Source organism: Lepidochelys olivacea, assembly GCF_965140295.1.
Source record: "Lepidochelys olivacea isolate rLepOli2 genome assembly, chromosome: 28".
Classification (NCBI taxonomy): domain Eukaryota; kingdom Metazoa; phylum Chordata; order Testudines; family Cheloniidae; genus Lepidochelys; species Lepidochelys olivacea.
Window position 1 is genome coordinate 2,747,521 of NC_140438.1, and position 14,975 is coordinate 2,762,495.

Sequence of the window (14,975 nt, forward strand, 5' to 3'; positions counted from 1 at the left end):
AGCGGGGGCCACCTGCCTGCCAGCCCAGCTGGAGCAGCCCCGCGGGAGCCAGTGCCGGGCCACTCAGGGACCCCTGGCCCGATGAGGAGACGCGGCCACCTCTGGGGCAAGTCATGGCAGCCGCATGCCACGTAGGCCAGGAAGCAAAGGAAAAGGATGGTTCAGGGGAGCGGAGACTTTGTCCCGGACGCCTGGGTCCTGCCCCCACCGCTTTCCTCTGGGTTTCTGTCAGCAGCAGGGCCTGTCGCCCCCTCCTGGGGAGAATGGGAAGCGCCGCTCTCGTGTTGGTACAGAGTCCACCTTCCCCCGAGAGGACGGGGCCCGTCTGTCCAGCCCCCGTCCGTCCGACCGGAAGCCAGGATTGTGCGAAAGCAGGAGGGGGAGGGGCGGTCCTGGATGGGGGGGGCTCGTAGGCCCCCCCCGCACCCCTCCTCGCTGGAGCATTATTGCTATAGGAACAGCTGGCTCTGGGTGATCGATGGGTTTGGTTTGGTTTTTTCCATTTAAAGCAGAGAAAGAAACTCAAGTGGACAGAAAAATGTCCTGGGGTGGGTGGATTGGAGCAATATCCTTCCGCCACCGGGGGGGGGGGGCAGGGAGAGGAAAAATAGGGAATTCCCCAAGGCCCCAGCAGGGGGCAGCCAGCTGGGGAGGGGGGGGGGAAGAGTCCCAGAGCCACACAGGAGCCAACGGGGGGGGGGGCAGGGAGAGGAAAAATAGGGAATTCCCCAAGGCCCCAGCAGGGGGCAGCCAGCTGGGGAGGGGGGGGGGAAGAGTCCCAGAGCCACACAGGAGCCAACGGGGGGGGGGCCGCAAGGAAAGTGCCCCCATGTCCCCCCCCCCCCCCGTTCTCCACGTCAGCTGCCGGGCTGCGCACTTGGGATCCAACCCTGATTTCCCCCCACCTCTGTCCGATTACTGGGGTTCCCCCCGGCCCGTGCAGCCCACGCTCCTGGCTCCCCCGGGGGTCCTCACGGCCCCTCCCCAAATCTCTCGGACAGATGGACCCAATAAATAAATAAATAAATAAATAAAAATCGGGAAACCGGCTCAACTAGCAGAGGCCGCCAGCAAATCAACGAGGGTTCGTTAGGTCGATCAATGAACCCCTCGCCTGTCCCCCGGGACGAGGCGGGGGCCGGTCCCTTTAAAAACGGGAGCATGGATCCGGCGGGAGGCGAAGCGGCCGGCGAGATCCGGCGCGGAAGCTGGCGGGGAGGGCGGGGCCTCTCGCCCACCAATCCCCTGGCTCATGCCGGCAGTGGGGATAGGTCGAAGCAGCGGCCAGGGAGGACGGGGTGGGGGCGGAGGGATCCGGCTCCGGCTCCGCCCCCGGCACGGAAAGATACGGGGGGTCCTGGGGTCATGCGCGAAGCGGCTCCTCCTCTCCACCAGAGAGCCAGGCGGAGGGATACACAGTCCGATGGGACACGGTCGTGCATAGGCCCGGGCGCCGACGTGTCCCTAAGCCCGGGACTCTTTTTTTGTATTGGGCTTGTTGCCCAGGAGGGCGTCAATTTCCTGAATGACGGGCGGGGTCAGCTGGGCCAGCACCTGCCGGGAGACGGGGGACGGGGGGGGGGGTGAGATTCTCCCATGCCCATGCCCCTCCCCCTGCCAGGAGAGAACCCAGGAATCCTGGCTCCCAGCCCCCCCTGCTCTAACCCCCAGCCCCCACTCCCCTCCCAGAGCCAGGGAAAGAACCCAGGAGTCCTGGCTCCCAGCCCCCACTGCTCTAACTCACCAGCCCCCACTCCCCTCCCAGAGCCGTGAGAGAACCCAGGAGTCCTGGCTCCCAGCCCCCTGCTCGAACCCACCAGCCCCCACTCCCCTCCCAGAGCCAGGGAGAGAACCCAGGAGTCCTGGCTCCCAGCCCCCCCGCTCTAACTCACCAGCCCCCACTCCCCTCCCAGAGCCCGGGAAAGAACCCAGAAATCCTGGCTCCCAGCCCCCCCGATCTAACTCCCCACTCCCCTCCCAGAGCCGTGAGAGAACCCAGGAGTCCTGGCTCCCAGCCCCCCCTGCTCGAACCCACCAGCCCCTGTCCCCTCCAGTGCCGGGGGGGGCGCTCACCTGGATGGCTCCGAGGTTCTCAATCAGCTGTTCTGCGCTCGACACCCCGAGCAGGACGGAGCTGACGCCCTCCGAGCGCAGGCACCAGGCTGTGGGGCAGAGATAGGGAGGTGGGTCAGTCCCCACTGCCCCCCAGGGGAGAGTGCCCACTGCTGAGCCCCCTGCCCCACAGCACCACTGAGCCAGCCCGGCCTGCCAGGGGAGAGCGCCACCTGCTGAGCCCTCCCCGCCCCACAGCGCCCCCTAGCCCCGCCCTGGGGCGGGGCCTGTCCCTCACCAATCGCCAGCTGAGCCACGGTGCAGCCCAGACGCTCGGCGATGGGCTGCAGCTCCTTGATCTTGGCCTGTTGCTTCCGTCCATCGTCGCTCTGGAGCTTGTCCTTCAGCCACTGGTAGCCCTGGGGGGGATGGGGACAGGGCGTCAGGGGGGCCGGGGAGCGGGTTAGGGGACACGAGGCAGAGGGAGCCCAGATGGGGGTGCAGGGCGACCAGGGGCACCGCAGGCCTAGAGGCAGGACAAGGGTGAGGGGGTCATGGCAGAGTGTGTGTGTGGGCGTCCGGGCAAGGCATGGGGGGGTGGGCAGGGAGGGGGGACATGGGGGGGGTTGGGGGGCCCCCGTACCTTGATGGCGGCTCGGCAGTTCTCGGGGACCCGCTCCTCATACTTGCCGGTGATGAGGCCGCAGGCCAGGGGGGACCAGGTCATGGCGCCCACACCTGGGGCAGGGGAGGGGGGAACAGAGGGATTAGCGCCCCCTAGCGACTCCCCCCGCCCCTCCCCATTTGCCCCACAGATCCTCCTGTCCTCATCCCCTCCCCCTCAGCACCCTGCCCCATGGACCCTCCTCCACCCACCCCACAGATCCCCTCCAACCCCAGCTCCCGATTCCACCCCCCAGCACCCTGCCCCATGGACCCCCCTCCCCCCCTCCCGCCCAGCGCGGGCACCCACCGATCTTGTGGTAGATCTCGGGGAGCTGCGACTCCACCTTGTCCCGCTGGAACATGTGGTACTCGGCCTGGTCGCACACCGGCGGCACCAGGTTGAACTGTCGCGCCACCGAATATGCCTCCTGCGGGCACGGGGGGGGGGTCAGACTGGCGTGGCCGGGGGGGCGCCCCCCAAAGTCCCTCCCACCTCCTGGCATCGTCCTCCCAGGCATGGGGCCCTGAAAGTCTCTCCCTGCCTGGAGGCCACGTCCCCTCCCCTCTGCCCCGCTCCCCCCCCAGAAACCGGGGGTGCCCTCCGCCCCCCCCATTCCTGATGCGGGCGGGTCACTCACCATGATCTCCATGGCGCTCCAGCGCGAGGTGCCCCAGTACATGGCCATGCCCTGGTTGATGACGTAAGTCATGGCCCGCACGATCTCTGGGCCCGGGGGGTTGGTGGGGAGAAAGAGGGAAGATAGGTCAGCCGAGGACCCCCGCTTCCCTCCCCCCCGAAGGGAGCCCCGCTTTCTACCCCCAGCTGCTCAAAGCGGCGGGACCTGCGCCCCACTTGGGTGTCGTGTTCACTCTGAACCCTACCAATAGCACATTTTAGCCTGAGCTGTGGAACAATGGCTCTGTCAGAGCTACAAGCTGCTGGCAGACACCAATGGGGGTGTTAATCCTGGCCCCTACCGATGGGCAAGTATATAGCCCTGACGGATATGGGGGCCGCTATAATTTAGCTCAATGGACCATTGACTCTGAAACCGACTGATGGCAGGGTTTCCGGCCCACTCTGCGGACAGACGTGTGACCTGACCCAATTTACCTCAGTGACTGGGTTATTTCTGAGACCTAAGGGTGATGAATTCACTCCTGGCTGGCCACAGGGGAGACATGACCCGGCCCCATTTAGCTCAATGGGGTGTTGTCTCTGAAACCTACTGAGGGCAGTTTTTCACACCCAGACTGCAGAGCCAGAGCAGACAGAGGTGGGACCTGGGCCGAGCCACCTCCGAGGGACGTGTCGGCCACGGGCCTGTTAGGATCTGTGTCGGTCTGTCCACGGGCAGGGCTCACCCCATCTCCACCCCCCCCGCCCAAACATTACAGTACGAGCAGACACCCCTCTGCATTGACACGTACGCATAGAGCCTGACCTATAGGGTAGAGTCCCGTGAACCCCACAGCAACCCAGCATGGGGTCTCTATCCTACACTGCTGGGTCAATGAGGGTCGGGGTGCTACAGGGTTCTAGGGGGCTTTGGGGCAGGTCTCTATGGGGCTGGGTCTATGAGGGCTTGGGGGGGTCCACCCTATGGGAGAGGTCTATGGGGTTTGGAGAGCAAGGGGGATTAATGGGGTTCCAGGTGGTTCAGGGATCTCTGCCCTACAAGGCCGGGTCCATCGGGGGCGGGGGGGCGAGGAGGTTTCTGGGGCATTCAGATTCTATTAGTTTTAAGGGGCAACTATGGGGTTTCGGGGATCTCTATCCTACAGGGCCAGTTCTATGGAGTTTGGGGGGTCAATGGGCATTCCAGGGGATCTCTGCCCTATGGGGCCAGATCTATGGAGTTTGGGGGGGGGATCTATTGAGTTCAGGAGGGTCTCTGCCCTATGGGGTCAGGTGTATGGGGTAGTACAGGGATTCAGGGGTCTATGGGGTTTGGGGGTATCAATGCGAGTTCAGGGGGCTCTCTAGCTCACAAGCCTGGGCCTATTGGGTTCGATAGGTTCTGGGGGGTTCTATAGGAGTTTGAGGGGTCTATGGGGCTGTAGAGGTTTCCATGGGGTGGGGGTCTATGGGGAGATCGGGGGGGGGTGTCTCTCCAGTACCTTCCAGTAGCAGTAGGCGGAAGTTGGGGTCATACTCTGCGGGGGGAAGCAGACAGAGGTGAGGGGGGGATATGGGGGGCCCATCCCCCCACAGCCCCCCCATGAGATCTCCCGAGGGACACACACACGCGAGGGCTCTCGGTGCCGGGGTGGGGGCTCCCCGGAGGGGCAATGCTGAAGGGACGGGGGGAGGGGAGACGGAGCCAGCGGGGGCGGTGTGAGGGGGCAGGACCCACCTTCCATGGGGCTGTTGGCATCCATGCGGTTGGCGAAGACGATATCGACATAGTCCAGCTGCAGCCGCTCCAGTGACCCCCTCAGCCCTGGGGGGGGAAGGGGCATGGCGGGGTCAGTTGGGGGGCACAGGGACCCCCCCACCTTGCCTGGACTCCTGAATCCTGCCACCCCCCCAACTCCTCCCCCCTGGGATGGACACTCCCATGCTGCTCCCTCCCCACAGCCCCCCAATCCTGCTAGCCCCCACCCCATCCCCTACTCCATCTCCCCTGAGGCTCCCCAAATCCTGCCCCACCCCCTCCTGCTGCCCCCCTTCCTTCAGCTCCACCCCCATAAGCCCAAACCCTGTCCCGCCGCTCCCCCTGCCCTTCCCCCAGCTCCACCCCACCCCTGTGCTGACCCCCATCCGCCCCCACACATCTCACCCTCAATGATGTGCTTCCGGGAGAGGCCCCGCTCCGTCTCCGCCCTGGAGGGGGAGAGATTAAGAGATGGGGGTGGGGGAATCCCCTAAGCCACCCCATAGGGACCTGCCCCCAGGGGGCACCGGGGGCCTCAGGGCCCATGGCCAGCTCAGCCTTAGCACACACCCCACCCCCCACTGCTGGGCTGAGACCCGGCAAATTCCTCTCATTGATAAACGTGGGCTGGATGGGAGCCGGCGCCCCCTAGAGGGGACAGGCCCCTACCCCTTTTCCCACCTCCCTGAGCCAGCCAGTCCCTGCCCTGGGGCTGGAGGGGAGCCGGCGCCCCCTAGACGGGACAGGATCCTGCCCCATTCCCCTGTCCCCCTCAGCCAGCCAGTCCCTGCTATGGGGCTGGATGGGAGCCGGCGCCCCCTAGAGGGGACAGGCCCCTACCCCATTTCCCACCTCCCTGAGCCAGCCAGTCCCTGCCCTGGGGCTGGAGGGGAGCCGGCGCCCCCTAGACGGGACAGGATCCTGCCCCATTCCCCTGCCCCCCTCAGCCAGCCAGTCCCCGCTGTGGGGCCGGATGGGAGCCGGCGCCCCCTAGAGGAGACAGGCCCTGTGCCCCATTCCCTGACCCCCTGAGCCAGCCAGTCCCCCCCTGGGGCCTGATGGGAGCCAGCGCCCCTAGAGGGGACTGGCCTCTGCCCCATTTCCCGCCCCCCCAGCCCCATGGCATTCTGGGTACTCACTGGCCACCCCAGTAGATCTTGGTGGTGACAACATAGCTGGATCGCCTGGGGGAAGAAAGGGAGGCAGGTTAGACAGGCAATGGGGGGGGACCCCCAGCCCAGCCCCACTGGCTCGGCCCCCTAGTAGGGGCTGAGCCCCCTCCCGGTCCCTGCCCCACAGAAGGGAGTTTGGGGGGCGGGTTACCTCCAGCCTTTGCTCTGCAGGATGTTGCCCAGAGTTTTTTCGGCCCTGAAGAAGGGGAAAAAAACAGATGAAAGAAAAATCGAGAAATGAAGGAGTCCCCCCAACCGAACAGCACAGCGCTCCCTAGCCAGGACTCCTGGGTTCTCTCCCCGGCTCTGGGAGGGGAGCGGGGGCTGGTGGGTGAGAGCAGGGGGGGCTGGCAGCCAGGACTCCTGGGTTCTCTCTCCAGCTGTGGGAGAGGAGTGGTGTAGAATGGTTAGAGCAGGGTGGGGGCGGGGAACTGGGAGCCCGAACTCCTGGGTTCCCCCTGCCCGGGGAGGGACACCTACTTGCCGGAAGCGTAGACCTCGGCAGTGTCGAAGAGATTGACCCCGTTCTCGTAGGCGATGGTCATCACCTTCTCCGCCGTCTGGGGGTGCAGAGAGCGGAGTCAGGTGAGGGACCCACGGCTCCATGCCCCCCCCAACCCCGTGCTGGGCCCCCTCAGGATCTCACAGGGACCCACAGCTCCCCGGCTGACCCAGGACTCACCTCGTCTGAGATCTGGGAGCCAAACGTCACCCAGGTGCCTGCGGGGAGAGAATCGGTGATATGAGCCAGAGCCAGGAGAGGGGGAAGATGTGGGGAGGTCTTGGGGGGGCAGATACCCTTCTACCCCCCCATCTGTGCCCTCCCAGCGAGCCCCAAGCCCCGCCGGGATCCCCCCAGCCCGCGCTCCCCACACCACAAGAACTCACCAAGCCCAAGGCAGGACACACGGAGCCCGGATTTACCCAGATTTCTGCGGGAGAAAAAGCAGAATTGGGGGGGGGTTTACAGAGGCCACCCCCCAAGGACAGAGAGTCCTGGCGCCCCTCATTCCTGACCCACAGCCCCCTGCCAACCCTGTCCAGGGCACCCTCCACCCCACTTTGCTAATGCTCTTGGATTACCTTGAGCCCCACCAGGCTCAGCGCCGGGCGAGGGGTCCCTGTGTAACCAGCCGCCCCACCCCAGAGGTGGCTGCATCTCCGCGCCGGGCGAGGGGTTCCTGTGTCACCAGCCGCCCCACCCCAGAGGTGGCTGATTTACGAGGGGCCCCGTATACGAGGCAGATACCCTCCGGTGTCCCATCTCCCCCCCGGCGGTGCAGAGGCCTGGGGTCAGCCCCGATCTTGGAGCTATTTATAGTAACTTCTCGCTCACTGCGGCTGCTCCGGCTGGCACAGGAGCCGGGCATCTCCGTCCGGAGCAGAGAGGGGAAACCGAGGCACCAACCACAGGCCATGCCAGAGATCACACAGCTACAACAAACCCAGGACTCCTGAGTCCCAGCCCCCCCTCCACTCTGACCACTAGCCCCCACTCCCCTCCCGGAGCAGGGGAGAGAACCCAGGAGTCCTGCAGCCACAGGACTGCCCCCACCTTAAGAGGGATTCGCACCCACGGCAGGAGGGAGAGGGGCATTATTTTAAAGCAATCTAAAGGGTCAAATGGGACAGAGAATTAATTGGCCCCTGCCAGGGGTGGGAAGGGGGTACAGAGCCCAGCTACCCCATCACAGCTCCCTGTACCGCCAGAGACCCTACAAAAACACCCTCAGAGACCCTACAATAACACACCCACACATGGAGGTCCCTCTGCCCCCAGAGACCCCACAATAACACACCAGTGGAAACTAAACTGGTAGGACTTGGAGTATCTGACTCGAAGTTGAATGATGTGTGTCCAATTGTCTCCAGTCCCTGCCCCCTCCCAACCCACCAGACCCCCCACTCCCATCCCAGAGCCAGGGAGAGAACCCAGGAGTCCTGGCTGCCAGCTCCCCCGGCTCTAACCCACCAGCCCCAACTCCCATCCCAGAGCCGGGGCGAGAACCCAGGAGTCCTGGCTGTCAGCCCCCCATCCCCCGGGTCTAACCCACCAGCCCCCACTCCCCTCCCAGAGCCAGGGAGAGAACCCAGGAGTCCTGGCTCCCAGCCCCCCATCCCCCGGGTCTAACCCACCAGCCCCCACTCCCCTCCCAGAGCCAGGGAGAGAACCCAGGAGTCCTGGCTCCCAGCCCCCTCTCTTCTAACCACTGAGGCAGGAGCTCTTATCCTTCTCGATGTTCCCGTCAGCAGACCCCTACGCCCCATGGGTGCCCCCAACTCCCCCTCTCTGTCCCCGGCCCCCCCCAGAGCCCCCCCAACTCCCCGTCCCTGCCCCCCTACCTGTATTTCATGCCAGTGGCCAGCCCCGTGGACTCCCGCAGCAGGAACGCGATGTGGGGCAGGTGCTGGCCGGGAGCCCGCAGCCCCGCCACCGCCGCCAGCCCCCGAGCGCCCTTAGGGGGCTGGTGCCCCCCATTCCCCGTGCCCCCCGGGGCCGGCGCCCCGCGCCCCCCCGTGCAGAGCCGGTCCTCGGTGCTGCGGCTCCGCAAGTTCTGCTCGGTGCAGGCGATCGAGACCTGCATGGCTCAGGTGCGGGGGGCCGGGACCCCCCCGGGGTGTTCGTTCTTAACCTTACGGTGACTGCAGCCCCCCCCCCCCCGTCCTCTCCCCCGGATGGGGGCTGCCGGTAATCTGGGGTGGCCGTGGGGGAGGGGCCGAGGCCGTGCTGGGGATGGGGGCGTGCGGGGTCCGGGGAGTGGGGTTGGGCGGGGGGGAAGTGGGGGAGGGGCAGAGAGAGTCCCCCCGCTCCCGGAGGGATCGCTGCACAATGCAGAGCAGCCTCGGCCTCATTAGCATAACAGGCTCCACCCACTGGTCCAGGGCAAGGGATGGCGGGAGGGAAGCAGATGGGAGGGGAGTGCGGGCTGGTGGTTAGAGCGGGGGGGGAGCCTGGGAGCCAGGACTCCTGGGTTCTCTCCCTGGCTCTAGGAGGGGAGTGGGGGCTGATGGTTAGAGCAGGGGGTGCTGGGAGCCAGGACTCCTGGGTTCTCTCCCCCGCTCTGGGAGGGGAGTGGGGGCTGGGAGCCAGGACTCCTGGGTTCTCTCCCCACCCCAGTCCCGGGGCCTTTCCCTCCTGCAGTCTGAACCCCCCCCCCAAGCTGGAGGGGGAGGGGCGCTGCGCTCATCGCCGCAGTGACTCTTAAAGGGCCCCCCCCCGTTAATCCCCGAGCGCTAGGAGTGTGAGGCTCTGCTGGGGGGGGGGGTGCGGCTGTTGCTATGTAGGACAGTTCCCCCCCCTCCCCCGTCCCGCTCCAGTGTGTATGGGGGAGTTGTGGACTGGACCCCTCGCAGCCGGACGCCTGGGTCCGGCCAAGAGTTTCTGAGATAAAGTATAAGAATTGGGGGGGGGTGATTAATGGGGGGAGCGCGGGAAGAGCTGGGGAGGGGGACCGAAGCCCAGACCCGCCCCGCCCCCCCAGAAAAAAGGCAAGGGTCCGGGAGAAGCGAGCTCAGCGCTCCCCCTGCTGGGAGTGGTCGGCAGCGCAGCTGGGAGGTACCGACACAGACCAGACCAGACCCCCCCCATCAGACCCCCTCCCTTGGCGCTGCACAGACACCCCCACCCCCGATATCTGGGGAGCGGAGGGGATGGGATGTACGGGGTGAGGTCCAGTGGGGGAGGGGCTGGGAGCCAGGACTCCTGGGTTCTCTCCCGAGCTCTTGGAGGGGAGTGGGGGCTGGTGGGTGAGAGCCGGGGGGGGGGCTGGACTCCTGGGTTCTCTCCCGAGCTCTTGGAGGGGAGTGGATGCTGGTGGGTTAGAGCAGTGGGGGTGGGGGCCAGGACTCCTGGGTTCTCTCCCCAGCTCTGGGAGGGGGGCTGGTGGTCAGAGCAGGGGGGGCTGTTGCAGGGGGTCCCTGTTGGATACAAGGGTTGGGGGAGGGGCGGGAGTTCGAACTCAGGGCCCTGCACGGACAGCGCGTGGCCTGGGGGGGCTGAAATCCCAGCCCGGGGTCAGGCTGCAGCTGCTCCTACAGCCACATGGTGGCGCCATTTCCCAATCAGTGGGAAAAGGCTGGAAGCCCCCCAGCCCCCACTCCCCTCCCAGAGCCAGGAGAGAACCCAGGCGTCCTGGCTCCCAGCTCCCTCTGCTCTAACCACCAGCCACCACTCCCCTCCCAGAGCCGAGAGAGAACCCAGGCGTCCTGGCTCCCAGCTCCCTCTGCTCTAACCTCTAGCCCCCAATCCCCTCCCAGAGCCAGGAGAGAACCCAGGCGTCCTGGCTCCCAGCTCCCTCTGCTCTAACCACCAGCCCCCACTCCCCTCCCAGAGCCAGGAGAGAACCCAGGCGTCCTGGCTCCCAGCTCCCTCTGCTCTAACCACCAGCCCCCACTCCCCTCCCAGAGCTGAGAGAGAACCCAGGCGTCCTGGCTCCCAGCTCCCTCTGCTCTAACCACCAGCCCCCACTCCCCTCCCAGAGCCAGGAGAGAACCCAGGCGTCCTGGCTCCCAGCTCCCTCTGCTCTAACCACCAGCCCCCACTCCCCTCCCAGAGCCTAGAGAGAGCAGAGGGAGGCAGCCTGCCCTGGTGTGTTATTGTAGGGTCTCTCAGGGTAAGCGGGGCAGAGGCCCCGATGCGGGTCTGGCCTCACTGAAGCATCTGCCTCACCCCCACTCCCTATACCAGGGCTGTGCCAGACCCCCATTGCCCCTTATCCCCCGCTCTCCTGGTAGTGGGGGGGGAGGGGCAGAGGGAGCCCAGGGCACCTGTCTACACCCATCTGTGCCCAGCCATGGCACAGACCTGGCCTGGGCACCACCTGCACTGTTTGGGGGGGCTGGGCAGGCTACCAGGGACAGGAGGGGGAGCTGAAAACGGGGGAGGGGATAACGGGGGGAGGGGAAGGCAGCACCCAGCGTTAGCTCTGGACAAGTGTTTGTGTTACTGTCGGGTCCCTGGGGGATCCGGGGCTGTGTGTGTGTGTTATTGTCGGGTCTCCGGGGGTTCTGGGGCTGTGTGTGCGGGTGTGTTATTGTCGGGTCTCCGGGGGTTCTGGGGCTGTGTGTGCGGGTGTGTTATTGTCGGGTCTCCAGGGGTTCTGGGGCTGTGTGTGCGGGTGTGTTATTGTCAGTTGTCTGGGGTCACCGGGGCTGTGTGTAGGGGTGTGTTACTGTAGGGTCTCTGGGGGATCTGGGGCTGTGTGTGCGGGTGTGTTATTGTCAGTTGTCTGGGGGCGCCGGAGCTGTGTGTTCGGGTGTGTTATTGTCGGGTCTCTGGGGGTTCTGGGGCTGTGAGTGTGGGTGTGTTATTGTAGGGTCTCTGGGGGTGCTGGGGCTACGCGTCTGGGTGTGTTATTGTAGGGTGTCTGGGGTGCATGTGTCCTGTCTCCAGGGGATGCTGGGGCTGTGTGTACGGGTGTGTTACTGTAGGGTCTCTGGGGGTTCTGGGGCTGTGTGTGTGGATGTGTTATTGTCGGGTCTCTGGGGGTTCTGGGGCTGTGTGTGCGGGTGTGTTATTGTCGGGTCTCTGGGGGATCTGGGGCTGTGTGTAGGGGTGTGTTATTGTCGGGTCTCTGGGGGTTCTGGGGCTGTGTGTAGGGGTGTGTTATTGTCGGGTCTCTGGGGGTTCTGGGGCTGTGTGTGCGGGTGTGTTATTGTCAGTTGTCTGGGGGCGCCGGAGCTGTGTGTTCGGGTGTGTTATTGTCGGGTCTCCGGGGGTTCTGGGGCTGTGTGTGCGGGTGTGTTATTGTCGGGTCTCTGGGGGTTCTGGGGCTGTGAGTGTGGGTGTGTTATTGTCGGGTCTCCGGGGGTTCTGGGGCTGTGAGTGTGGGTGTGTTATTGTCGGGTCTCTGGGGGTGCCGGGGCGGTGTGTACGGGTGTGTTACTGTAGGGTCTCTGGGGGTTCTGGGGCTGTGTGTGCAGGTGTGTTATTGTCAGTTGTCTGGGGGCGCCGGGGCTGTGTGTGCGGGTGTGTTATTGTCGGGTCTCTGGGGGTGCCGGGGCTGTGTGTACGGGTGTGTTACTGTAGGGTCTCTGGGGGTGCCGGGGCTGTGTGTACGGGTGTGTTACTGTAGGGTCTCTGGGGGTTCTGGGGCTGTGTGTGCAGGTGTGTTATTGTCAGTTGTCTGGGGGCGCCGGGGCTGTGTGTGCGGGTGTGATATTGTCGGGTCTCCGGGGGTTCTGGGGCTGTGTGTGTGGATGTGTTATTGTCGGGTCTCTGGGGGTTCTGGGGCTGTGAGTGTGGGTGTGTTATTGTCGGGTCTCTGGGGGTGCCGGGGCGGTGTGTACGGGTGTGTTACTGTAGGGTCTCTGGGGGTTCTGGGGCTGTGTGTGCAGGTGTGTTATTGTCAGTTGTCTGGGGGCGCCGGGGCTGTGTGTGCGGGTGTGTTATTGTCGGGTCTCCAGGGGTTCTGGGGCTGTGTGTACGGGTGTGTTATTGTCGGGTCTCTGGGGGTTCTGGGGCTGTGAGTGTGGGTGTGTTATTGTCGGGTCTCTGGGGGTTCTGGGGCTGTGAGTGTGGGTGTGTTATTGTCGGGTCTCTGGGGGTTCTGGGGCTGTGTGTACGGGTGTGTTATTGTCGGGTCTCTGGGGGTTCTGGGGCTGTGAGTGTGGGTGTGTTATTGTCGGGTCTCTGGGGGTGCCGGGGCTGTGTGTATGGGTGTGTTACTGTAGGGTCTCTGGGGGTTCTGGGGCTGTGTGTGCAGGTGTGTTATTGTCAGTTGTCTGGGGGCGCCGGGGCTGTGTGTGCGGGTGTGTTATTGTCGGGTCTCTGGGGGTGCCGGGGCGGTGTGTACGGGTGTGTTACTGTAGGGTCTCTGGGGGTGCCGGGGCGGTGTGTACGGGTGTGTTACTGTAGGGTCTCTGGGGGTTCTGGGGCTGTGTGTGCAGGTGTGTTATTGTCAGTTGTCTGGGGGCGCCGGGGCTGTGTGTGCGGGTGTGTTATTGTCGGGTCTCCAGGGGTTCTGGGGCTGTGTGTGTGGATGTGTTATTGTCGGGTCTCTGGGGGTTCTGGGGCTGTGAGTGTGGGTGTGTTATTGTCGGGTCTCTGGGGGTGCCGGGGCTGTGTGTACGGGTGTGTTACTGTAGGGTCTCTGGGGGTGCCGGGGCTGTGTGTATGGGTGTGTTACTGTAGGGTCTCTGGGGGTTCTGGGGCTGTGTGTGCAGGTGTGTTATTGTCAGTTGTCTGGGGGCGCCGGGGCTGTGTGTGCGGGTGTGTTATTGTCGGGTCTCTGGGGGTGCCGGGGCGGTGTGTACGGGTGTGTTACTGTAGGGTCTCTGGGGGTTCTGGGGCTGTGTGTACGGGTGGGATCCTGTTGGCTGCCAGGAGGTGGGGGGAAGGCAGGAGGGCAGAATGGGCCCCAGCGCCCCCCCACTTCCACCTGATGCAGCCTGGGCACATGTCTGCACCCCCCTGCCCCTCACAGGGAGCCTGGGGCTGCGAGTCAGGAGTGGGGGGAACCGGCACCAGCAGAGCTGGGGGGAGCTGAGGCCGGGGCTAAGTGGGGGCTGGAGGTTGGGAGTGAGGGGCTCCGGCAGACCTGGGGGGCTCAGGGCTGGGCTAGCTGGGGGCTCTAGGTCAGGTGGCCACAGGGGTCCCCCAGCCCTGACTCCCAGTGGTAGGGATCAGAGACCCAGCACTCCCCAGCTCAGCCAGGTCTCCTGTGACACTCTGGGCCCGTGGGACACGGGGCCGCTCACACACCTAGGAATCTTGCACATGCTTGCACGTTGGCTGCGGGTGCTGACGTGCGAAGGCTGCAGGAGGGGCTGGGTGAGGTGGGGGGAAGAGACCCCAATACGGGGCATGTGCCTAGGGTGGATACAATAAACCTGTGTCTATTTGTGGGGTGCGGGTGTCCAGCTGCGTGTGAACTAAATGCGTTATGCTCTCCCCACAATCCCTTTCCCCCAAATCTCTTTCCGAGCCCCCAGCCCAGCGCCCCGGTCTGCGTTCCGTGTTCCCCGATGTCTGTGCTCGCATTGGGCCGTGTGTGGGCACCCAGCTCCCCGAGTGATCCCGCCCGCCCCGAAGCAGCCACCTGGCCTCAGCCTTTCCCTGCCCCCCTCCCGGTTTTCTCTGCATTTGCCCCGCATGCTGCCTGGAGACTTTGTCCCAGGGCAGCCAGCGAGTCCGCCCCGGCCTTGGTGGCTTGGGAAATGCAGGGTTCAAACCAAGACGGGGGATGGTGACGTCCTGCCCTGAGGCCTGCAGGCTTGGTGGCGATGTCCGCAGCCAAGGGTAGGGGGGCAGAGAACAGGTCAAGCGTGTGTGTGTGTCAGTCCCCCGCCCCAGCTCTAACCACTAGCCTCCAGAACCCAGGAGTCCTGACTCCCAGCCTCCCCGAACCCCAGCCCATTTGGAGCTATTTTGGTGGGTGGTCACAGCTGGGAGGTGGGGGAGGGGGCCCTGCCAGCTGTGGGGGCTGGTGCCAGCATCTGTCTCCCCTGATTAGGCTCCGTGGCAGAAAGCAGAGGACACCAGCTGGCGGGGCCATGCTCATCTCGGCTCAGCCCAGGGACAGATTGCGAGGGATTAGCATGAGGGGTATGTGTGTGTGGGGATGTTGGGGGCACATGGGGTCTCACACAGCAGTGACCAGGAAGGGTGCTTCCCCTGACTCCCAGCCCCCGTTCTGTACACCCACTAGGCCTCACTCCCCTCCCTAAGCTGGTGATGGAATCCAGGAGTCCTGGCTAAATGCACCCT

At 65.0% G+C, this 14,975-nt stretch overlaps 1 protein-coding gene across 2 annotated transcripts; it reads right to left on the reverse strand.

Annotated features, from left to right (window-relative positions):
- Nucleotides 1-851: 851 nt before the first annotated feature.
- Nucleotides 852-9,000, reverse strand: KCNAB3 (potassium voltage-gated channel subfamily A regulatory beta subunit 3). Of its 2 annotated transcripts, XM_084616626.1 has the most exons (15): nt 8,612-9,000; nt 7,157-7,200; nt 6,951-6,988; nt 6,749-6,828; nt 6,420-6,464; nt 6,236-6,280; nt 5,502-5,545; nt 5,076-5,162; nt 4,840-4,875; nt 3,357-3,442; nt 3,026-3,146; nt 2,696-2,790; nt 2,351-2,471; nt 2,074-2,162; nt 852-1,554 (listed from the first exon to the last, which is right to left on the reverse strand). In XM_084616626.1, the coding sequence occupies exons 1-15, from the start codon at nt 8,851-8,853 to the stop codon at nt 1,465-1,467; spliced, it is 1,263 nt and encodes a 420-aa protein (XP_084472752.1). In that variant the 5' UTR covers nt 8,854-9,000; the 3' UTR covers nt 852-1,464. The 2 variants fall into 2 exon arrangements, with proteins under 2 accessions (XP_084472752.1, XP_084472753.1); XM_084616627.1 differs by lacking the exon at nt 4,840-4,875 and having other exon boundaries at nt 8,612-8,999.
- Nucleotides 9,001-14,975: the final 5,975 nt, after the last annotated feature.

What these genes read in the sequence shown, in the direction of transcription:
- KCNAB3 (XM_084616626.1), bottom strand. Translation starts at nt 8,853, where the DNA reads ATGCAGGTCTCGATCGCCTGCACCGAGCAGAACTTGCGGAGCCGCAGC. An exon ending in TGTGTCCTGCCTTGGGCTTG is followed by an intron (nt 6,989 to 7,156) that starts GTGAGTTCTTGT and finishes CTCTCCCCGCAG; the next exon opens with GCACCTGGGTGACGTTTGGC. An exon ending in CCGGAAGCACATCATTGAGG is followed by an intron (nt 5,163 to 5,501) that starts GTGAGATGTGTG and finishes TTCCCCCCCCAG; the next exon opens with GGCTGAGGGGGTCACTGGAG.